The sequence below is a fragment of the Hyla sarda genome, chromosome 4, assembly GCF_029499605.1.
Source record: "Hyla sarda isolate aHylSar1 chromosome 4, aHylSar1.hap1, whole genome shotgun sequence".
Taxonomy (NCBI): domain Eukaryota; kingdom Metazoa; phylum Chordata; class Amphibia; order Anura; family Hylidae; genus Hyla; species Hyla sarda.
The window spans coordinates 175717395-175742016 of record NC_079192.1 but is presented as its reverse complement, the minus strand read 5'-3'; the positions used below and the strand labels follow the sequence as shown (position 1 = coordinate 175742016).

Genomic DNA, 24622 nt, shown 5'->3' with positions numbered 1-24622 from the left:
TTCTTTTTTCCACTATCCCTTGAGGACTGGTTATATATTTTATTATTATATCATTTTTCTCTGCCTACTATTTGGTCTTTTGGGGTTCTTAGACCATACCAGTTAACCTCGGGTTAGAATATTGATTGAGCTGCACTAACTCTATTCTATATCCGCATTTTATTTATGTATATAGCCTTGGCTGCTATAACTTTGATGGCGAAGTGCTGGAAGAGGACCCTTACTCCCTCTGAAGCTGACTTGTTGGCCCGCATACGTGAGATTCGCTCCTTGGAATTCCTCACGGCCTCTCTGAACTACTCTATTCCCTCTGTTTGGGAACCTTGGGATCCAATAGGCAGCTGCCCCGAGTTCTCTACCTTTCTCTCTTTCAACTTTTTTTCTTTCCTCTTTTATCATTCCCTCCTTCTCCTCTTGTGTCTTGTGGTTGTTTTGTGTTCTATTTTTGTCTTGTGGTCTATTTTTGTCTCTCCCCTCCTCCTTTTCCCTCCCCTTACATGTATTGGTGGCTCTCTGGGCCCCACAGTCTGTCTTTGTGGGCTGGCGTACCAGGCTCCCTTAGTTTCATTATAATTGCTGGTAAGGTTGTTTTTGTGTTATTTCCATCCTGACAACGGAGGCCTCCTTCATATGCATGTGGTGTCTTCTGTCTACCGAGGTACTCATTGTTGCTAATATATTCCTTGTCACGCAAGTTTTTGGGCCTCGGCCCTGTTTATGTGGCCTATCTGCTCTTATCTTTTCTTTGGATTTGTATTTCTGAAAAATTCTTTAATAAAAATTTACAATTAGAAAAAAAAAAGTGACAGTGGTCAGATGTGCGCTCTGGTCCTTAAAGCATACCCGTCAGATCCAACAAAAAAAACATTTATTTTAATAGATCACTCAGTAGCTAATCCTGATCATGTATATCTAATTTTTATGTGTATAACACCTTTATTTATTACACTTTTAGATTAGCCCACTAGTCTGAATTCCTCTAAAAGGGAGGGGGCATGGCCTCACTGTGCAGGTCTCCGCCACCTCCCTCAGTATGTTGTCCGCTCACATCTCCCCTAGCATTAGCAAAACCAACTCCCAGCTTGTCCTCACTGACAGTAGCGGGACACAAGCTGACAATGGGAGGATTTTTCCTCCAGCTGTGAGCCCTGCATTCCCGGCTGTCAATCATGGAAGTGTGTCCATGACATAGGTGATGACGCATGGACACAGCAGGACTAGTACGAGTCCAAGCAGGCAGGGGGCAGTTGTTTACATTATGAAATACTGAAAATGTTCTAAAGAAAGCAATTGCAAAACCTATTGGTTTTGCATCTGACAGTGCCCATTTAGGGTGCATTCCCATCTGGCGTATTTTGCTGCTTATTTGCGGTTGCGTATTTTATTTCCCATTGAAGTCAATGGGTTAGAAAATAAGCAGCAGCAAATACGCAGCAAAATACGCCAGGTGGGAACGTAACCTTAAGGTGAAAATAGGCTTGGTCCTTAACCTGTTGGGAATGGAGTGCGTACCTATACACCCTTTGCCCACTCCCTTTCTATAACGGGTCGGGCCCGGCCTCTAACAACAGTAAGTTAGAGGCCGGGACCCATGGCTAATAGCGCGGCACTGATAGCGGTGCCGCGCGCTATTAACCCTTTAGACATGGCGTTGGAAGTTGAACGCTGCATCTAAAGTAAAAGTAAAACATTGCCGCTTAGCTCCGGGGGCTGCTCGGGATCGCCGCAATGAAATTGTGGCATTGCCAACAGCTTACATGATAGCAGGAGGGTCCCTACCTTCCTCCTCGCTCTCCGAATGACTGCTCAGTGCCTGAGATCCAGGCGTGAGCAGTCAAGCGGCAGAATCATTGATCAATGGTTTCCTATGAGAAACCATTGATCAACGTAAAAGATCAGTGTGTGCCCCCTATGGGAGCTATAACATTGCAAAAAAAAAAAAAAAAAGTGATAAAAGTTCATTTAACCCCTTCCCTAATAAAAGTTTGAAACACCCCCCTTTTCCCATTTAAAAAAAATAAACTGAGTAAATAAAAATAAACATATGTGCTATCGCCACGTGCGGAAATGTCCGAATTATAAAAATATATCATTAATTAAACAGCTCAGTCAATGGCGTAGGCGCAAAAAAATTCCAAAATAGCGTATTTTTGGTCACTTTTTATATCATGAAAAAATTTATAAAAAGTGATCAAAAAGTCCAATCAATAAATATATGGCAACGCTAAAAACCTTCAGATCACAGTGCAAAAAATTAGCCCTCATACCACCCGGAACGCAGAAAAATAAAAAAAAGTTATAGGGGTCAGAAATTGACAATTTTAAACATGTAGTTATGATTTTTCCAGAAGTACGACCAAATAAAACCTATATAAAGTAGGGTATCATTTTAATTGTATGGGCCTACAGAATAAAGATAAGGTGTCATTTTTACCGAAATATGTACTGCGTAGAAACGGAAGCCCCCAAAAGTTACAAAATTAAATTTTTTTCTTCAATTTTGTCGCACAATTATTTTTTTTCCGTTTTGCCATAGATTTTTGGGTAAAATGACGAATGTCATTGCAAAGTAGAATTGGTGGCACAAAAAATAAGCCATTTTATGGATTTTTAGGTGCAAAATTGAAAGGGTTATGATTTTTAAAAGGTAAGGAGAAAACGAAAGTGCAAAAACGGAAAAACTCTCCATCCCCAAGGGGTTTAAGATGTACGCTGATGAAAAATAATTGTTTTTTAAATCAACTGGTGCCAGAACATTAAACAGATTTGAAAATTATCAATACAGTGGAGAGTTAGAAAAACATCGGCACTCATCGGTCTTCTTTTAAAACAGCTTCTTTATTGGTGCATACTCACAACATGAAATGCAGTCAGGGATTTGTAAATTACTTCTATTTAAAAATCTTAACCCTTCCAGTACTTAGCTGAGGTGCGCCACAGGAAGTTCTTTTCTTTTTACATTTCTGTCCATTTTAGGAACTGTCCAAAGCAGGATAAGTTTGCTATGGGGATTTACTCCTACTCTGAACAGCTCCTAAAATGGACAGAGGTGTCAGTAGAGAGCACTGTGGTCAGACAGAAAGGAAATTATAAAAGAAAGCAACTTCCTCTGTAGTATACAGCAGCTGACAAGTACTGCAAGGATTAAGATTTTTAAATAGAAGTAATTCACAAATCTTTCTGGCACCAGTTGATTTAAAAAAAAAATTTTTCTAGTGGAGTACCCCTGTATAGCTTGGAAGAAAGATGAGACAGAGGGAGTATGACAGAAACTTTTAAATTCATAAACAAAATCAACATGTTAAAGGAGGAGAGTATAGTTAAAGAAGAAAAGCTACAACAAGGGAACATAGTATATTAGAGGGGCAAAGGTTTAAAAGTAATATGAGGAAGTATTACTTTACTAAGAGAGCAGTTGGCGCATGGAATAGCCTTCCTGCAGAAGTGTTCGCTGCAAATACAGTGAAGGAGTTTAAAGGGATACTCCATTGGAAAACTCTTATCCCCTATGTCTCAGGAACTGTCAAGAGCAGGAGCAAAGCAAACCTATCCTGCTCTTGACAGTTCCTGAGACAGACAGAGGTGTCAGCAGAGAGCACTGTGGTCAAACAGAAAATACATTTAAAAAGAAAAGAACTTCCTGTGAAGCATACAGCAGCTGATTAGTACTTTAGTAATTTACAAATTTGCTTAACTTTCTGACACCATAATATTGTTTTTCACTGGAATACCCCTTTAATGTTGTGTCCCCTCAAAATAACAAAACCCAGCTGTTAATGTCTAAACCTTGGCAACAAATGTGAGTACACCCCTATGTAGAAATGTCCAAATTAGGCTCTATTAGCCATTTTTCCTCCCCGATGTCATGTGACAAGCTAGTGTTACAAGGTCTTAGCTGTGACTGGGGAGCAGATGTCTTAAATTTTGAAGTTATCAACCTCACACTCTCTAATATTGGTCACTGGAAGTTCAACATGGCATATCATCATGGCAAAGAACTCTCTGAGGATATATAAAAAATGTTTGCTTTACATAAAGATGACAGTCTATAAGAAAATTGACAAGACTTAGCTGCAGCATGGTGGGCAAGACCATACAGCAGTTTTAAAGGGCAAGTTCCACTCGGAACAGGTCTCGCCATGGACGACTAAAGAAGTTGAAAGCACATGTTCAGCATCATATCCAGAGGTTGTATTTGGGAAATAGATGTATGAATGCTGCCAGCATTGCTGAAGAGTTTGAATGGGTTTTGGAAAATGGCGTCTGCAAAAGTTTGGGCACCCTGCAGAGTTAATATCTTGTACTGCCTCCTTTGGCAGGTATCACAGTTTGTAAACGCTTTTTGTAGCCAGCCAAGAGTCTTTCAATTCTTGTTTGAGGTATCTTTGCCCATTCTTCCTTACAAAAGTCTTCCAGTTCTTTGAGATTTCTAGGCTGTCACGCACTGCTCTTTTAAAGGTCTATCCATAGATTTTCAATTATGTTGAGGGTCAGGAGATTGTGAAGGCCATGGCCTTCAGTTTACGCCTCTTGATGTAATCCCCCGTGGATTTCGAGGTGTGTTTAGGATCATTATCCATTTGTAGAAGCCATCCTCTCTTTAACGTCCGCTTTTTCACAGATGGCAACAAGTTAGCATCCAAAAATTGCTCAAATGTTATTGAATCAATTTTTCCTTCTACTTGTGAGATGTTTACCTGTGCCACTGGCTGCAATACATCTCCAAAGCATGATTGATCCCCATGCTTAACAGTTGGACAGAGGTTCTTTTCATTAAATTCTATTCCCCTTCTCCAAACATACCTTTGCTCATTCCGGCCAAAAAGTTTTAACCTCATCGGTCCACAGAACTTGTTTCCAAAATGCATCAGGCTTGTCTATATGTTCATTTGCAAAGTTCAAATGCTGATTTTTGTGATGAGGACGTAGAAGAGGTTTTCTTCTGATCATTCTTCCATGAAGACCATATTTGTACAACTCTCTCTTTATAGTGGAACAGTGTACCACAACTCCAGTGTCTGCCAGATCTTTCTGGAAGGATTGTGCAGTCAAACGTGGGTTTTGAATTGTTTTTCTCACAATCCTGCAAGCTGTTCTGTCTGATATTTTTCTTGGTCTTCCATCTTGCTTTAACTTCCACTGTCCCTGATGACTGCCATTTCTCAATTACATTCCGAACAGAGGATATTGACATCTGAAAATGTTTTGCTATCTTCTTATAGCCTTCTCCAGCTTTGTGAGCATCAACTATTTTCAGTTTCAGATTTCTAGACCACTGCTTAGAAGAACCCATGGTGCTGATTGTTGGGGCAAGGTCAGATGAGTCTGGGCATTTAAAACCTTTGAGATTGACTTCACCTAGTCTTCCCAGATGATGATTGAGAACAATCCATGACAGTGGCAGGTCTCAGCTTTGCATAGGGGGCGGTGCATGCTATATATTCTGCAGGGTGCCCAAACTTTTGCAGACGCCATTTTTTTGTTTTCAGTTATTTTGAAAGTGTAAAATGATAGAAATAAAATCTAACTTTTGTTGACATATTATAAGAATGTCTAATCTGTAATTTGATGCCTTTTTGAGATTTTTCCATCTTTCCTTGGCTTCTTTATGCACAATAGTACAAATTTTTGCCTGGGGTGTCCAAACTTTTGATCCCCACTGTACTGAAGAAGAACATGATCCCTTCCCTTTGGAGACTGGGTCAAAGGGCAGAATGCCAAAATGAAAACATCCCCAAAGACAATTCCAAGATGACCACTGCATTGCTTAAGAATCTGAGAGTAAAGGTGATGGACTGGCCTAGCATGGCTCCAGACCTGAACACTACTGAGCATCTGCGAAAAAAGAAGTGACCAGCTTAAATTTCCGTTCTCATTTAAATCTTAAAATGAATGGGATCCTTAATAAAAGCTGTGCTGAAATAACAACATCAAAAATAGCAACAAAATCTGCACTGTTTTTGAGGCGATGAAGTTTTCAGTGTGGGTTTAATCTGTGCGAGCATGCCCTAGGAGAAGACACTTAAGACCACCCAAATGACCATGGTTGAGGCAGCAATAAGCGATGAAAGGTTCTCAATGATTTTTGAGCCAAAGCCAAAAGTGGATCCAGCAGGGAGTAGTATAAGGTTATGTACACATCTGTGTTTTTTTTTTCCTGTTGTTCACCTCGTAGGAGCAAAACAATTAAAAAATCAGACATGCCAGGTCCATTGGGTTTCTGTCTTGTTGCCTAGACAAAACAGGTTAGTGTGCTGCGCTATTTTGTCTGTAGAAAGATGTGACCACACAACTGATCAAAACTGAGTCAGCTAAGATGGGGTCTGTGCAGCAGCTCAGCTGATCCATCTCGCTGTACACTGACAGCGGGATATAGCAAACTGTCTCCCCGCTGTGAAAATGGAGAGATTGGGGTAGAGATGTGGGGATCCTGGGCACATTTCACTATACCAGCTTCAGGCACATGATCTCCACGCTCTTCCCTGCTGAGTGGTAGGGATCACAGGGCCAAGTAGCAGGGTTGCTGGCCACATTTGTGTTTTACAATCCCCACTGCTCCTCTCTGCTCTGACAGCGGGGCGAGACTGCGGGGCTCATAGCAACGCTTCACATGCCTTCCCCAGACGTTCCACTGCTCCAATGTCATTATAGGCCCGCTGGTCCCCTCCACTCTCACAGTAGAGATTGTAGACATCACTATGAAGAATTCTATCATACTCTGCCCACAAAAAAAGCGCAAGGAAATGCTTTGCACAAAAGTTTGCGCACAATAATACACAGAAAAAAACTCTATAGCCTATGATAAATCTCCCCATATATCCTTTATATCAGAGTGGTCCTAGAACCTGTCTACCTGGAATTTCTGTGGGTGGGTATTCTGCAGTGTAAACTGACCCTTTGGGTACGTGCACAGGTGCACAAGACTCGCCCATGTATAGCGCAGCACCGAAGCCTTCACTGATTTGAATGGAAGCTTCATCCCGAAATGACTGTGCGGTAATCCGCCCCACTACTAGCACCGTCCTGCATGGCCCCTGACTGTGTGCTATTCGGAGCCGTTTAGATCCAGCGCCCTCCTCCTATTGTGGACATAATCGCTTTGGCTACAGGAAGGCGGGAAACATCGAAGACGCAGCTGTGAGAGAACACGTCATCTAGCGGTAACCTCCTTGTCTACATTGGGCATGACAGGAGCGCCGAGCCGTTCATCCGCACCACGTGAGCAGCCCCGTGACCCAAACACACAGGAACCCAGCTGACACCCGCATAACAGTGACGCGGAATAGCGCTCTCTTCACCCTCCATACACCCTGACGGGCGGTTTTCCTTGTAGCTGATAATGGCGTATAAGCACAACATTGTCACACCGCCAAAGTTTGACTGACAGCTCGTAGTGATAAGCGGGCACCTCCGGACACCCATGCCTGCAGCCACACACACCCTCTTGTACAGTGAAGATTTCTGAGCGGCTCTTCCTCCTGCTGTGAGGCGGTCATGTTTGAGTCTGTGGTGGCAGATCTCCTGAACAGGTTCCTCGGGGATTACGTGGAGAATCTGGACAGGTCCCAGCTAAAGCTGGGCATCTGGGGGGGTAAGATCTCATGTACTGCTGCTTGTGTCTTCATGTAGCTGGCGGTACCGCCGAGCTGTGGTGTGAATATAGGCCAGACTGCTCCGCTTCTCTTGTCACGACCTTCCCTTGTCCTTATCAATTGGGGAGTGTTGTCTGTACCTCAGAAGTTCTGTCTGTCAATGTCTTGCGACATGTGCATTGAAATTTCTCCCAGTGTATGAGACTATATGTGGCATGAGAGGACATGGGCCCCTATCACAGCATGACTGTGTCTGAAGGATGTACCTGGATAGATAATACATATGTACTGTGGTGGTGAGAGTCAAGGGGGATGCTACATTGTGTGCTACATGAATACCCCAGTTTGTGCTACATGAATATTTATACCCCATTATGTGCTACATGACCATATATACCCCATTTTGCTCTACATGATTCTCGCTCTCGTGTGTGTGTATATATATATATATATATATATATATATATATATATATATATATATATTAGGGCTACAATGATCAATAGATGTGATTGATAAAATTCAATAACTGGATTTGTTGTCGACTAATTCCATTATCGAATAATCGTCCGATTCGTTGCAATGGGATGCCGGCAGTCATGAGGCTGCAGCAGGCGGTGTAGGCGTTAGGGCGCTGTGTCTGCAGGTCCTGCAAATCCCACACTGCCACAGCCTCTTAAGTTAACAGTTCTTGAGCCCAGTCCCAGAGCCCGGGCAGCTGCCCCTGGACGCGATTGCGGCGCTGTTGCTGCAGGATCAGCTGCTGCTCACAGCTCAGGAGCTGCACACAGAGCTACTGGAGACCTGCTCCAGGACTAGTTCTCCAGCGGGCATCAGTAACCCCAGCGGCAGTGGACAGCCGAGTAAGTGACCCGTTGACGGGGGGGGGGGGGTCTTTGTCACCTGGGCTGCGAATATTCCCGGTGTGGAAGGAGACAGTGACAGACGGGTGTCTCCATCATTACAGTCTGCAATAGCTTGGTGGGGCCAGTATTAGTATATAGTGTGTACTATATACACTAGGGTGCAATGCTCTGCACATACCACTATGTGTATAGCAGTGTGTATGTAGTACATACACTGCTATACACATGGGGGTTTGTGCAGAGCGTTTGCATCCTAGTGTCTGTCTGTATTACTAAAGAGTCTGTACTACAGACATGGGTCGGGTGCAATGCTCAACTATTAAAATATTAGTGAATCATTAACATTTTTATTTTAATATTTCAGACAGTTACCCATGTGGCAGTATCAAATTTACGCGTGTTTCGGTACAGGATCATTAATAATGATCCTGTACAGCAACCGGCGTAAGCATAAAAAAAAAATCCAAAATTGCTGCTGTTTGGTCACATCACATGCTAGAAACTTTGGTCAATGGCCATTGTACATAATTTTTCAAGTAGAATCAGCTGAACCCCTTTTTTTGGCATTTTGAAATTTTTTCCGATTAATAGATGAAATAATCGACAACTAATCGATTATTAAAATAATTGTTAGCTGCAGCCCTAATTGCTTGTGAAGGACGTCCTTAATGACTCAGGGTGTACAGGTATGCCCTGCATTTCTCCGGTCCCCGCCGCTCGCTGGGCTGGGACCGGACCAGGATGCCTGCTGAAATTATTCAGCAGGCATCCCGGCACATCACCAAGGGGGCTCCTGAGACCCCCCCACGTTGGCGATTGCTGCAAATCAGCGGTCAATTCGGACCGTCGATCTGCAGCGATGCCGGGTCTCCGATGACCTGGTGACCCGGCAAATAAGGATGACCGGGTTGCCCAAGACACCCACCACCTCACTCTTTCAGGGATAGGAGTGAGGTGGCAGGGGTGCCACCTCTCCTATCCCTGCTATTGGTCGGTCAGAAGTGACCGACAAATAGCAGAGCGGGGGGGCATTAGACTTCGGTTCCCCCGTTCTGCCCACCCACTGTAGTCCGGGCAGAACGGGGGAATCGGCGGTGACCTATGCTGGAGGTCACTTCCCAGCGACGTGCGGCGATGACGTTCGGCTCCCTTGTGCGGCAATCCTACAGAAGCCGTTGAGTTGTTGCCTATCAACATCTGGAGGGCTACAGTTTAGTGGTTTCTAAACCGTGGCCCTCTAGATCTTTCAAAACTACAACTCCCAGCATGCACGAACAGCAAACGGCTGTCTTGCCATGCTGTGAGTTGTAGTTGCGTACCTCCAGCTGCTTAACTACATCGCCCTTTGGAGATCAGTACATGCTGGGAGTTGTAGTTTTGCAACAGCTGGAGGCACACTGGTTGGAAAACCTTCTGTTAGGTTCTGTTATTTTTCAACCAAACGGAAGGTTTTCCAACCAGTGTGCCTCCAGCTGTTGCAAAAGTACAACTCCCAGCAACAGCTTGAGGTTTGCTCCCCCCCCAACATGTGAATGGGTACATTCACACGGGCGGGTTTACAGTAAGTTTCCTGCTTCAAGTTTGAGCTGTGGCATATTTTCCCCCGCAGCGCAAACTGCTAGCAGGAAACTCAACGTATACCCCCGCCTGTGTGAATGTTCCCTAAAAACACTACACTACACTAACACAAAATAAAGGGTAGAACACCACATATACTCCCCCTTACACTGTCCCCCCCCCCCCCCCCCCCCCACCCAATAAAAATGAAAGACGTATTGTACGGCAGTGTTTACCAAACTGAGCCTCCAGCTGTTGCAAAACAACAACTCCAAGCATTTCCGGACAGCCACTGACTGTCCAGGCATGCTAGGAGTTAAGCAACAGCTGGAGGCACCCTGTTTGGGAGTTACTGGTGCAGAATACCCCTATGCAATCCATAATTTAGTCCTCAAATGCGCATTGCGCTCTCATTTCGGAGCCCTGTCGTATTTCAAGGAAACAGTTTATGGACACAAATGGGGTATTTCCGTACTTGGGAGCAATTACGTAACAAATTTTGTGGGGCTTTTTCTCCTTTTACCCCTTATGAAAAGGTAAAGTTGGGGTCTATCCCAGCCTGTTAATGTAAAAATGTTTATTTTTATACACTAACATGCTGGTGTTGCCCCATACTTTTTATTTTCACAAGAGGTAAAAGGAAAAAAAAGACCCACAAAATTTGTAATGCAATTTTTCCTGAGTACGGAAATACCCCATATGTGGGAGAAAAATGCTCTGCGGATGCACAAGGCTCAGGAGTACATTTGATGCCTAAATTGGTGATTTGCACAGGGGTGGCTGATTTTACAGCGGTTCTGACATAAACGCAAAAAAATAAATACCCACATGTGACCCTATTTTGGAATTTACACCCCTCACAGAACGTAACAAGGGGTATAGTGAGCCTAATCCCTTAAGGATGCAGGGTTTTTCAGTTTTTGCACTTACGTTTTTTCCTCCTTACCTTTTAAAAATCATAACCCTTTCAATTTTCCACCTAAAAATCCATATAATGACTTATTTTTTGCTTCACCAATTCTACTTTGCAGTGACATTTGTCATTTTACCCAAAAATTCACGACGAAACGGAAAAAAAAATCATTGTGCGACAAAATCGAAGAAAAAACGCCATTTTGTAATTTTTGGGGGCTTCCATTTCTACGCAGTGCATATTTCGGTAAAAATGACACCTTATCATTATTCTGTAGGTCCATACGGTTAAAATGATACCCTACTTATATAGGTTTCATTTTGTCGTACTTATGGAGAAAATCATAACTTCATGCAGGAAAATGTATACGTTTAAAAATGTCCTCTTCTGACCCCTATAACTTTTTAATTTTTCCGTGTATGGGGCGGTATGAGGGCTAATATTTTGTGCAGTGATCTGAAGTTTTTATCGGTACCATTTTTGTTTTGATCGGACTTTTTCATCACATTTTATTAATTTCTTAATGGTATAAAAAGTGACCAAAAATACGCTTTTTTGGACTTTGGAATTTTATTTTTAGGTGTACGCCTTTGACCGTGCGGTTTAATTAACAATATATTTTTATAGTTTGAACATTTACGCACGTGGCGATACCACATTTGTTTTTATTTACACTTTTTTCTTTTTTTTTATGGAAATTTTTTTTTTTTTATGATTCAAACTTTTATTTAATTAAATGACCTTTATTAACACTTTTTTTTAAACTTTTTTTTTTTTTGCAGTGTTATAGGTCCCATAGGGACCTATAACACTGCACACACTGATCTTTCATGCTGATCACTGGCGTGTATTAACACGCCTGTGATCAGTGTTATCGGCGCTTGACTGCTCCTGCCTGGATCTCAGGCACGGAGCAGTCATTCATCGATCGGACACCGAGGAGGCAGGTAAGGGCCCTACCCGGTGTCCTGTAAACTGTTTGGGACGCCGCGATTTCACCGCGATGGTCCCGAACAGCCCGACTGAGTAGCCGGGTTACTTTCACTTCAGACGCAGCGGTCAGCTTTGATCACCGCGTCTGAAGGGTTAATACAGGGCATCACCGCGATCGAAAGCCGCCGAGACCGACCCGTTAAGCCGCGGGGACACCGCGTGACCCCGCGGCATATCACGGGAGCCGGCGGAGGACGTAAATATACGTCCTTCGTCGTTAAGGGGTTAACACCCCACAGGTGTTTGACGAATTTTTGTTAAAGTTTGATGTTTTAATTAAAATGCTGGTGTTACTCTAAATTTTAAATACCCCTATGCCCACCCCTATGCAATCCCTAATTTAGTCCTCAAATGCGCATGGCGCTCTCTCACTTCGGAGCCCTGTCGTATTTCAAGGAAACAGTTTAGGGCCACATATGGGGTATTTCCGTACTCGGGAGAAATTACACTACAAATTTTGGGGGGCTTTTTCTCCTTTTACCCCTTATGAAAAGGAAAAGTTGGGGTCTACACCAGCCTGTTAGTGACTACAGAAACATGCTGGTGTTGTCCTTTTACTTTTTATTTTCACAAGAGGTAAAAGGAAAAAAAGACCCCCAAAATTTGTAACGCAATTTCTCCTGAGTACGGAAATACCCCATATGTAGGCGTAAATTGCTCTGCGGGCGCACAACAAGGCTCAGGAGTGAGAGCGCACTATGTACATTTGAGGCCGAAATTGGTGATTTGCACAGGGGTGGCTGATTTTACAGCGGTTCTGACATAAACCCAAAAAAATAAATACCCACATGTGATCCCATTTTGGAAACTACACCCCTCACGGAATGTAACAAGGGGTACAGTGAGCATTTACGCCTCACAAGTGTCTGAAAGATTTTTGGAACAGTGGTCCGTGAAAATGAAAAATTTAATTTTTTTGTTTGCACAGCCCACTGTTCCAAAGATCTGTCAAACGCCAGTGGTGTGTAAATGCTCACTGTACCCCTTATTACATTCCGTGAGGGGTGTAGTTTCCAAAATGGGGTCACATGTGGGGGGTCCACTGTTCTGGCACCACGGGGGGCTTTGTAAATGCACATGGCCCCCGACTTCCATTTCAAACAAATTAACTCTCTAAAAGCTCAATGGCGCTCCTTCTCTTCTGAGCATTGTAGTTTGCTCGCAGTGCACTTGACGTTCAAACATGGGGTATTTCCATACTCAGAAGAAATGGGGTTACAAATTTTGGGGGGCATTTTCTCCTATTACCCTTTGTAAAAAAAAGTAAAATTTGGGGAAGAACCAGCATTTTAGTGGAAATTTTTTTTTTCATTTACACATCTGACTTTAACAAAAAGTTGTCAAACACCTGTGGGGTGTTAAGGCTCACCGTACCCCTTGTTATGTTCCTTGAGGGGTGTCGTTTCCATAATAGTGTGCGATGTGGGGGGTTTTGCTGTCCTGGCACCATAGGGGCTTCCTAAATGGGACATGCCCCCCAAAAACCATTTCAGAAAAACTCCCTCTTCTAAATCCCATTGTTGCTCCTTCGCTTCTGAGCCCTCTAGTGCACCCGCCGAACACTTGACATACACATATGAGGTATTTTCTTACTCGAGAGAAATTGGGTTACAAATTTTGAGAGGATTTTTTTCCTTTTACCCCTTGTAAAAATTCAAAAACTGGGTCTACAAGAACATGCGAGTGTAAAAAATGAAGATTTTGAATTTTCTCCTTCACTTTGCTGCTATTCCTGTGAAACACCTAAAGGGTTAAAACACTTACTGAATGTCATTTTGAATACTTTGGGGGGGTGCAGTTTTTATAATGGGGTCATTTATGGGGTATTTCTAATAGGAAGGCCCTTCAAATCCACTTCAAACCTGAACTGGTTCCTGAAAAATTCCGATTTTGAAAATTTTGCGAAAAATTGGAAAATTGCTGCTGAACTTTGAAGCCCTCTGGTGTTTTCCAAAAGTAAAAACTCATCAATTTTATGATGCACACATAAAGTAGACATATTGTATATGTGAATCAATATATAATTTATTTGGAATATCCATGTTCCTTATAAGCAGAGAGCTTCAAAGTTAGAAAAATGCAAAATTTTCCAATTTTTCATGAAATTTTGGAATTTTTCACCAAGAAAGGATGCAAGTATTGACGAAAATTTACCACTAACATAAAGTAGAATATGTCAAGAAAAAACAATCTCGGAATCAAATTTATAAGTAAAAGCATCCCAGAGTTATTAATGCTTAAAGTGACAGTGGTCATATTTGCAAAACATGCTCCCGTCCTTATAGTCATAATGGGCTCCGTCCCCAAGGGGAAAAGTCATCAAGCACCTGTGGGGTGTTAAGGCACGCTTGTTGCGTTCCTTGAGGGATGTAGTTTCAAAAAAAGTAGGCCATGTGTTTTTTTTTTTTTTTTTTTGCTGTTCTGGCACCATAGGGGCTTCCTAAATTCAACATGCTCCCCAAAAAACATTTCAGCAAAATTTGCTTTCCAAAAGCCAAATGTGACTCCTTCTCTTCTGAGCATTGTAGTGCGCCCGCAGTGCACTTGACATCCACACGTGGGGTATTTCCATACTCAGAAGAGATGGGTTTACAAATTTTGGGGGCATTTTCTCCTATTACCCCTTGTAAAATTTGGATGGAAAAAATGCATTTTAGTGGGAAAAAATTAAATTATTCATTTACACGTCAAACTTTAACAAAAAGTCGTCAAACACCTGTGGGGTGTTAAGACTCACTGTACCCCTTTTTATGTTCCTTGAGGGGTGTAGTTTCCAAAATAGTATGCCGTGTGTTTTTTATTTTATTTATTTTTTTTGCTGTTCTGGCTTCCTAAATGCGACATGCCCCCCAAAAACCATTTCATTAAAATTCCCTCTCCAAAATCCCATTGTCGCTCCTTCCCTTCTAAGCACCCACAGAGCACTTGACATCCACATATGAGATATTTCCTTACTCGAGAATAATGGTGGGTAAAAATGTTGGGGGGATTTCTCTCCTTTTACCCCTTGTAAAAATTAAAATGGCTCTACTAGAACATGCGAGTGTTAAAAAAATAAATAAATAAACAAAGAGGAACATTTTGAATTTTCTCCTTCACTTTGATGCTATTCCTGTGAAACACCTAAAGGGTTAACAAACTTTCTGAATGTCATTTTGAATACTTTGAGGGCAGTTTTTATAATGGGGTAATTTATGGGGTATTTCTAGCATGAAAGCCCCTCAAATCCACTTCAAACTGAACTGGTCCCTGAAAAATTCAGATTTTGAAATTTTCGTGAAAAATTGGAAAATTGCTGCTGAACTTTGAAGCTCTCTGATGTCTTCCAAAAGTAAAAACATGTCAACTTTATGATGCAAACATAAAGTAGAGAGATTGCATATGTGAATCAATATATAATTTATTTGGAATATCTATTTTCCTTACAAGCAGAGAGTTTCAAAGTTAGAAAAATGCTAAATTTTCATGAAATTTTGGGATTAGAAGAAAGGATGCAAGCAACGACGAAAATTTACCACTATGTAAAAGTAGAATAAGTCACGAAAAAACAGTCTCATAATAAATGGTAAAAGTATCTCAGAGTTATTAATGCATAAAGTGTTAGTGGTCAGAATTGCAAAAGAAGGGCTGAGTCTACTCCGGTGGAAAACTTTTTTTTTTTTTTAAGTCAACTGGTGCCAGAAAGTTAAACAGATTTGCAAATTACTTGTATTAAAAAAATCTTAATCCTTCCGGTACTTATTAGCTGCTGAATACTACAGAGGAAATTCTTTTCTTTTTGGAACACAGAGCTCTCTGCTCACTTCATGACCACAGTGCTCTCTGCTGACATCTCTCAGCAGAAAGAAAACCATTTCCTCTGTAGTATTCAGCAACTAATAAGTACTGGAAGGATTAAGATTTTTTAATAGAAGTAATTTCCAAATCTGTTTAACTTTCTGGCACCAGTTGATTTAAAAAAAAAAAAAAATAAGTTTTCCACCGGCGTACACCCTTTAACCTGTTAGGGACACATGACGTTCGGGAACGTCATGAATGTCCAGTAGTTAAGGACACATGAGGTACCCTACCGTTATGGCAAAAACATCACTGCCGTGCGCTGGCAGTGATCTGATGGGGGATGCCTGCTGTAATCATACCGCAGGCATCCCCTGACATCGCCGAGGGGGGTCCTGAGATCGCCGCAAACCGCCTGTGAAATCGATTTGCGGCGATTTCGGCCTGATCGGGTCTATTGTGACCCGATCAGCCGGGAAAATGGCGATAATCGGGGTTGTCATAGACTACCCCGATCATCCTAACTGATAGGAGCGAGGTGGCACCCTGCCACCCCGCTCTTATCACCTGTGATAGGCCGTCTCTTGTGATCGGCCTATCACAGGTCTCAGGCCGGGGTCAGGGTTAACTTCCCCTGGTCTCCCCGCCCCTAGGCGTGCGGGGAGACCAGGTGAAGAAAGAAGATGGCGGCGGGGACGTGCGGTACCTGAGGAGGAGCAGCGGCGGCGGCGAGGACCGGAAGAGCAGAGGACCAGGAGCGTCTGCGGCAGTGGATCGTTGGTGGGTAAGTGGACGTGGGCGGCGTTGTTAGTAGCAACAGTGAAGATCCGGTGATCTTCACTGTTGCTGCTAACAGTTTGAAAACTATAACTCCCAGCATGCCTAGGCAGCCTTAGTTTTGCAACATCTGGAGGGCCTCAGTTTGAAGACCACTGTATAATGGTCTTCAATCTGTGCTCTTCCAGATGTTGCAAAACTACACATCTCAGCCTGCCCAGCCATGCTGGGAGTTGTAGTTCTCTAACATCTGGCCCTTCAGATGTTGCAGAACTAAAACTCCCAGCATGCCTGGGCAGTTTTGGCTGGGAGTTGTAGTTTTGCAACATCTGGAAGAGCACAGACTGAAGACCATTATACCAGTGGTCTCAAAACTGTAGCCCTCCAGCTATTGCAAAACTACAACTCTCAGCATGTATGGTCTATCAGTGCATGCTGGGAGTTATAGTTTAGCAACAGTACAGGGTACACTCACATGGGCAGGGGCTTACAGCGAGTATCCGGCTGCAAGCTTGAGATGCAGCAAATTTAGCGCGGCAGCTCAAACTCCAGCGGGAAACTCGCTGTAATCCCCCGCCCGTGTGAGTATACCCTGTACTGTTGCAAAACTATAACTCCCAGCATGCACTGATAGACCATACATGCTGAGAGTTGTAGTTTTGCAACAGCTGGAGGGCTACAGTACCCTAAAAACACTACACTACACTACACTAACACAAAATAAAAAGTAAAAAACACTACATATACACATACCCCTACACAGCCCCGCCTCCCCTCCCCAATAAAAATGAAAAATGTCTGGTACGCCACTGTTTCCAAAATGGAGCCTCCAGCTGTTGCAAAACAAAAACTCCCAGTATTGTCGGACAGCCATTGACTGTCCAAGCATGCTGGGAGTTTTGCAACAGCTGGAGGCACCCTGTTTGGGAATCACTGGCGTAGAATACCCCTATGTCCACCCCTCTGCAAATCACTAATTTAGGCCTCAAATGCGCACAGCGCTCTCACTTTGGAGCCCTGTCGTATTTCAAGGCAACAGTTTAGGGCCAAATATGGGGTATCTCCGTACTCGGGAGAAATTGCATAACAAATTTTGGGGGGCTTTTTCTCCTTTAACCCCTTATGAAAAGGTGAAGTTGGGGTCTACACCAGCACATTAGTGTAAAAAAATCTAATTTTTTACACTAACATGCTGGTGTTGCCTTTACTTTTCATTTTGACAAGCGGTAAAAGGGAAAAAAGCCCCCCAAAATTTGTAACGCAATTTCTCCTGAGTACGGAGATACCCCATATGTGGGCGCAAAGTGCTCTGGGGGCGCACAACAAGGCCCAGAAGGGAGAGTGCACCATGTACATTTGAGGTGATTTGCACAGGGGTGGCATATGCAAAAGTCGTGAAACCCCTGTGGGGTATTAAGGCTCACTTTATTCCATGTTACGTTCCTCAAGGGGTCTAGTTTCCAAAATGGTATGGCATGTGGGTATGTTTTCCTGTTCTGGCACCATAGGGGCTTCCTAAATGCGACACGCCCCCTGAGCAAAATTTGCTCTCAAAAAGCCAAATATGACTCCTTCTTCTGAGCATTGTAGTTCGTCGGCAGTGCACTTCAGGTCCTTTTATGGGGTACTTCCATGCTCAGAAGAGATGGGGTTACAAATTTTGGGGGGGTCTTTTCTGCTATTAACCCTTGCAAAAATGTGAAATTTGGGGGAAAACCAACATTTTAGTGAAAAAAAAAATATATATTTTTTTTACATATGCAAAAGTCGTGAAACCCCTGTGGGGTATTAAGGCTCACTTAATTCCTTGTTACGTTCCTCAAGGGGTCTAGTTTCCAAAATGGTAAGCCATGGGTGTTTTTTTTTGCTGTCCTGACACCATAGGGGCTTCCTAAATGCGACATGCCCCCCCCCCCCCCAAACCATTTCAGAAAAACATACTCTCCAAAATCCCCTTGACGCTCCTTCCCTTCTGAGCCCTCTACTGTGCCCGCCGAACACTTTACATAGACATATGAGGTATGTGCTTACTCGAGAGAAATTGGGCTACAAATACAAGTTAAAATTTTCTCCTTTTACCCCTTGTAAAAATGCAAAAATTGGGTCTATAAGAACATGCGAGTGTAAAAAATGAAGATTGTGAATTTCCTCCTTCACTTTCCTGCTATTCCTGTGAAACACCTAAAGGGTTAAAACACTGACTGAATGTCATTTTGAATACTTTGGGGGTGCAGTTTTTATAATGGGGTCTTTTATGGCATATTTCTAATATGAAGACCCTTCAAATCCACTTCAAAGCTGAACTGGTCCCTTAAAAATAGTGAGTTTGAAAATTTTGTGAAAAATGGGAAAATTGCTGCTGAACTTTGAAGCCCTCAGATGTCTCCCAAAAGTAAAAGCACGTCAATTTTATGATGCAAACATAAAGTAGACATATTGTATATGTGAATTAAAAAAAATTATTTTGGAATATCCATTTTTCTTACAAGCAGAGAGCTTCAAAGTTAGGAAAATGCTAAATTTTCAAATTTTTCATCAAATTTTGGGATTTTTCACCAAGAAAGGATGCAAGTTACCACAATAATTTACCACTATGTTAAAGTAGAATATGTCACGAAAAAACACTCTCCGAATCAGAATGATAAGTAAAAGCATCCCAGAGTTACTAATGTTTAAAGTGACAGTGGTCAGATGTTCAAAAAACGCTCTGGTCCTTAGGGTCATAATGGGCTCGGTCCCCAAGGGGTTAAGGGGTTTAAATATATATAATATACATTTTTTTCAAACAGTCATGGTCGTAAATGTTGGCACCCCTGAAATTTTTCTAGAAAATGAAGTATTTCTCACAGAAAAGGATTGCAGTAACACGTTTTGCTATACACATGTTTATTCCCTTTGTGTGTATTGGAACTAAACCAAAAAAAGGAGGGGAAAAAAGCTAATTCAACATAATGTCACACCCAACTCCAAAAATGAACTGGACACAATTATTGGCACCCTTTCAAAAGATTTGAAAAGTAAGATTGTTTCAAGCATGTGGTGCTCCTTTAAACTCACCTGGGGCAAGTAACAGGTGTGGGCAATATAAAAATCACACCTGAAAGCAGATAAAAAGGAGAGAAGTTCACTTAGTCTTTGTATTGTGTGTCTGTGTGTGCTACACTAAGCATGGACAACAGAAAGAGAAGTGAACTGTCTGAAGACTTGAGAACCAAAATTGTGGAAACTTATCCACAATCTCAAGGTTACAAGTCCATCTCCAGAGACCTAGATTTGCCTTTGTCCACAGTGCGCAACATCATCAAGAAGTTTGCAACCCATGGCACTGTAGCTAATCTCCCTGGGAGTGGACGGAAGAGAAAAATTGATGAAAGGTGTCAACGCAGGAGAGTCCGGATGGTGTATAAGCAGCCCCAAACAAGTTCCAATGATCAAGCTGTCCCGCAGACTCAGGGAGCATCAGTGTCAGCGCAAACTATCAGTCAACATTTAAATAAAATGAAACGCTATGGCAGGAGACCCAGGAGGATCCCACTGCTGACACAGAGACATATAAAAGTAAGACTACATTTTGCCAAAATGAACTTGAGTAAGCTAAAATCCTTCTTTGAAAATGTCTTGTGGACAGATGAGACCAAGATAGAGCTTTTTGGTAAAACACATCATTCTACTGTTGACCGAAAATGGAATGAGGCCTACAAAGAAAAGAACACAGTACCTACAGTGAAATATGGTGGAGGTTCAATTATGTTTTGGGCTTATTTTCCTTCCTCTTGCACTGGGGGCCTTGAATGTGTGCAAGGCATCATGAAATCTGAGGATTACCAACGGATTTTGGGTTGCACTGTACAGCCCAGTGTCAGAAAGCTGGGTTTGCGTCCAAGAGGACAATGACCCCAAACATACGTCAAAAAGCACCCAGAAATGGATGGCAACAAAGTGCTGGAGAGTTCTGAAGTGGCCAGCAATGAGTCCAGATCTAAATCCCATTGAACACCTGTGGAGAGATCTTAAAATTGCTGTTGGGAAAAGGCGCCCTTCCAATAAGAAAGGCCTGGAGCAGTTTGCAAAGGAAGAGTGGTCCAACATTCCGGCTGAGAGGTGTAAGAAGCTTATTGATGGTTATAGGAAGCAACTGATTTCAGTTATTTTTTCCAAAGGGTGTGCAACCAAATATTAAGTTAAGGGTGCCAATAATTTTGTCAAGCCCATTTTTTGGAGTTTGGTGTGACATTAGGTCCAAGTAGCTTTTTTTTTTTCCCTCCATTTTTTTTGGTTCATTCCAATACACACAAAAGGAATTAACATGTGTATAGCAAAACCTGTGTTGTTGCAATTCTTTTGTGTGAGAAATACTTAATTGTCTTGAAAAATTTCAGGGTTGCCAACATTGCAATGACCGTGTATTAGTGCTGGTCGCTATGACCAAAAATATGCATTGCGGTATTTTTGTAAGTTATGGCAGTTCCACGGTATTTAACAGTATCCCCCCCCCCCCCCCCCAAATCATATGTGACCCGAGAGCGCTCCCACATGAATTATCAGCCACTGTGCTGTGCTGTACTCTCTAGGTCACGCAGTTGATTGAAACACAGTGCTTGCCTGCCTGTGACCACCCGGTGTAGCTCTGCTGTCAATCAACAATGCAACGTAAGCAGATGCAGTGCGGCCCCGGAGCAGGGCCGACCCCGGGCTTTGCCTCCCGACTGTGGGTCTGACTTCCGGAGGGATTATGAAGAAGTTGTTTTTTTTTGGGAAGTATAGAACAGCCTAATTAATTTATAAAGCTATGCTGAGAAAATGCTTATGAAGCTCTAGTACACTGTGTGCGCACTTTCATACAATTTATATCCTTGGTGACAGTTGTGCTTTAACAGCTTGCCTAAATTTTCCATGGTGTCACTGGAGGACAGCCATCCCAATCCAATATAATATTATGTGCACATGATGCGTAAAACAAATCTTAGTATAGTTGCAAAACAGTTTTTATACTTATTCTGTCGTGAAGTATGTGAAAAATTTGTCATGTGAACATAGCCTAATGTTAATTTATTATGCTCTTTTCTAAGCTTTAGGTTGTTATTTTTAATTGATTTCTTTTTTATTTTTCTTCTCAAGGAAATGTTTCACTTGAAAACTTGAAGATTCGTGAAAATGCCCTGGTGAGTATTTTGATCACTGATGCACACATACAGTATGTTCCATTTGTTTTTATATTTATTTTTTAAGTATATTTTAACCTTTTAGTCCAAACAGCTACGGCAATTTTCCGTTTATAGGCAAATATGCACTTGTGTTTGTTTCCAAGTCTTTGGCTATGTTCACACAGCAGAATTTCTAAAGAAAATTCTGCATAAATTTATAGCAAATTCACTTAATTGGAATTCCTGTAGCGGAAATTCTGCTATATGTAGAAGACAGTGAAATCCCATTGAAGTGTATTGGCTATTAATTCATGCAGAATTATATGCAGAAATTCTAGCGTGTGAGCATAGCTTTACACCATTCATTAATAAATACCATTACTTAATAATTTCCAATGGTCTGACTTTGGCAACCACAGAATGTAGCGGCTGTGTTGATCAAGATTTTTGATCTCCACTGATCACAGTGTTATGGCATCTTAGTGCTGGGCGGTATACCGGTTCATACCGAATACTGAATTCTTTTTTCCTTCACAATATGAATTTTTCCCATACCGCAATACCGGTTGGGCCCCTCCCAGACACCCCCCCACACCACAATTTCTATTTTTAAAAACTAGTTGTTAAACCAGATACTGATTATTTATTTATTTTTCCAGTGTGATATTATTTCCTGACTGTAATTTTTATTTGATTTTTTTAGGACATAATGTGGGTAGCCATCTTGCCTGAGTTGTTTTAACAACATTTAGAGAGATTCTTTTCAGCAAGCTCCATGGACATAGAGGCAATAGACTGGCCCAGACCCCTATTCATCAGCATGGGAAAGTTTTCTTGGCTTGCTTTCTGATCCATCCAGAGATCATTCCTTGTCTGATCTGGGATGAAACTGCTGACAGAGACTTAAAAGTGAATCTGTCACCTGCCAAACGTATATTAAAGTGCTGACCTTAGATAGCGATTAGTACAATGAGTTTAATAGTCATATTTTTTTTTACAGGTGGCTGCATTTACCTGAATAAGCATTCTTTATACCCAGCATGCAGTGGCAAATGTCCTGAAGAGCCCCATGCTGTAACGCCTCTCCCCACTTTCCTATTCTGCCCTTCCCTTCTTTGATTGACAGGCAGATCTCTCCAAGCTCTGCTGAATTTCAGCGCATGCGTGTCAAGCTTGCTGACTTTAGCGGCAGCTTCACTGACAACATTGTCCATGCACAGTCAATGTCAGTTTGCTAAAGCTTTACCCTGCTCTAGATTCATATGAATATATTAAGGGTTAGGGTTTAGTCATTCCTAAAATTATTAAAACCTCAAGCCTTCCTGCTGAAATTGTGCCTTGAAAGTCAAAGACTGATCCAGTTAATAGATTAGGGCCACATTGGGGAAATTTCAGTGTCATGGAAAATTCAGAAGTGACATTATTAAATGCCAAAAATACAACAAGCGGTAAACGCAAAAAACACTCATGGATACATAGCACTGAATTTGAGCAAGTGTTGCATTGGTAGCCCAGACGCCGCACCTCTTCTGGGGACATCTCTTAAAAGAAGTTGGGAAAACTTCCATATTAAAATTTTAAATCGACCCCCCTTTATCCCATATGATGAATGACCTAAATGTTAAAAAGCTCCAAACCCCAGAATTGCAAATCAATTTTTTTTTATCGCGTCATATCCCAGAAAAAATGAAGTACAAAGTGATCAATACATCTGATCAGTAGGGTACCAATAAAAACTAGAGTTCACAGTGCAAAAAATGAGCACTCATAGAACCCATATACACACATATTAACCAGTTAGGGACTCAGACCATTTGGGCCTTAACCCCTTAAGGATCCTTGACGTACGCGTACGTCATGACAACCTGGTACTTAAGGACCCATGGGCTGGGCTGGGATCGCGCAAATCGCAAGTGTGAATTCACTTGCAATTTGCCGCGATCGCCGACATGGGGGGGGGGAATCGTTCAGCAGGCATCCCGTGCAAAAGCCCAGGGGGGGGGGGGGTCAAGTGAATTCACACTTGAGATTTGCGCAATTCCGGGTCATTACGGGTCTATAGTGACCCGGAATATAAGGGGGATCGCGGTTGTCTAAGACACCCATGATCCCCCTGAAGGGATAGGAGTGAGGTGGCAGGGGTGCCACCCCTCCTATCCCTGCTATTGGTGGTCTAGACGCGACCACCAATAGCAGATCGGGGACGGGGGGGTTAACTTTCGTTTTCCCTGTCATGCCCACCCACAATAGGTGGGGCACGACGGGGGACCGGCGCTGAAGATCCACTTACCGATCCGGGCGGGCGACGGAGATCGGCGGGTGGCGATGACGTGCAGCTGGATCCGACGGAAGCCGGTGAGTTGCCTAGCAACATCTGGAGGGTACAGTTTGCAGTGTTCTCTAAAACTGTAGCCCTCCAGATGTTGCAAAACTGCAAATCCCAGCATGTCCAAACAGCAAACAGCTGTCTTGGCATGCTGGGAGTTGTAGTTGCGTACCTCCAACTATTGCATAACTACATCTCCCAGCATGCCCTTCGGCGATCAGTACAAGCTGGGAGTTGTAGTTTTGCAACAGCTGGAGGCACTCTGGTTGGAAAATACTGAGTTAGGTAACAGAACCTAATTGAAGGTTTTCCAACCAGTGTGTCTCCAGCTGTTAGTACAACTCCCAGCATGCACGGTCTGTCAGTACATGCTGGGAGTTGTAGTTTTGAAACAGCTGGAGGTTTGCCCCCCCATGTGAACGTACAGGGTACATTCACACGGGCAGGCTTACAGTAAGTTTCCTGCTTCAAGTATGAGCTGCGGCAAATTTTTCACCGCAGCTCAAACTCCTAGCGGGAAACTCACCGTAACACGCCAGTGCAAATGTACCCTAAAAACACTACACTACACTAACACAAAATAAAGAGTAAAACACTACATATACACCCCCTTATACTGTCCCCCCCCCCCCCAATAAAAATGAAAAACGTATTGTATGGCAGTGTTTCCAAAACGG

At 42.6% G+C, this 24622-nt stretch overlaps 2 protein-coding genes across 10 annotated transcripts in view; one reads left to right on the top strand and one right to left on the bottom strand.

The window, feature by feature from the left end:
- The window catches only part of LOC130368724 (C2 calcium-dependent domain-containing protein 4C-like), a 95806-nt gene extending 88773 nt beyond the window's left edge, over positions 1-7033 (bottom strand). For 2 of the 4 annotated variants that reach the window (XM_056572809.1, XM_056572810.1), the window contains exon 1: positions 6854-7033. The gene's annotated coding sequence lies outside the window, so the exon portion shown is untranslated. The remainder of the gene's footprint in view (positions 1-6853) is intronic. The other 2 variants (XM_056572811.1, XM_056572812.1) reach the window with 1 other exon arrangement.
- Positions 7034-7219: 186 nt separating this feature from the next.
- Positions 7220-24622, top strand: part of VPS13C (vacuolar protein sorting 13 homolog C) — a 773393-nt gene continuing 755990 nt past the window's right edge. For 3 of the 6 annotated variants that reach the window (XM_056572804.1, XM_056572802.1, XM_056572808.1), the window contains exons 1-2: positions 7220-7591; positions 21594-21637. In XM_056572804.1, coding sequence (XP_056428779.1) covers positions 7495-7591; positions 21594-21637 — 141 coding nt within the window. In that variant the 5' untranslated portion in view covers positions 7220-7494. The remainder of the gene's footprint in view (positions 7592-21593; positions 21638-24622) is intronic. The other 3 variants (XM_056572807.1, XM_056572806.1, XM_056572805.1) reach the window with 1 other exon arrangement.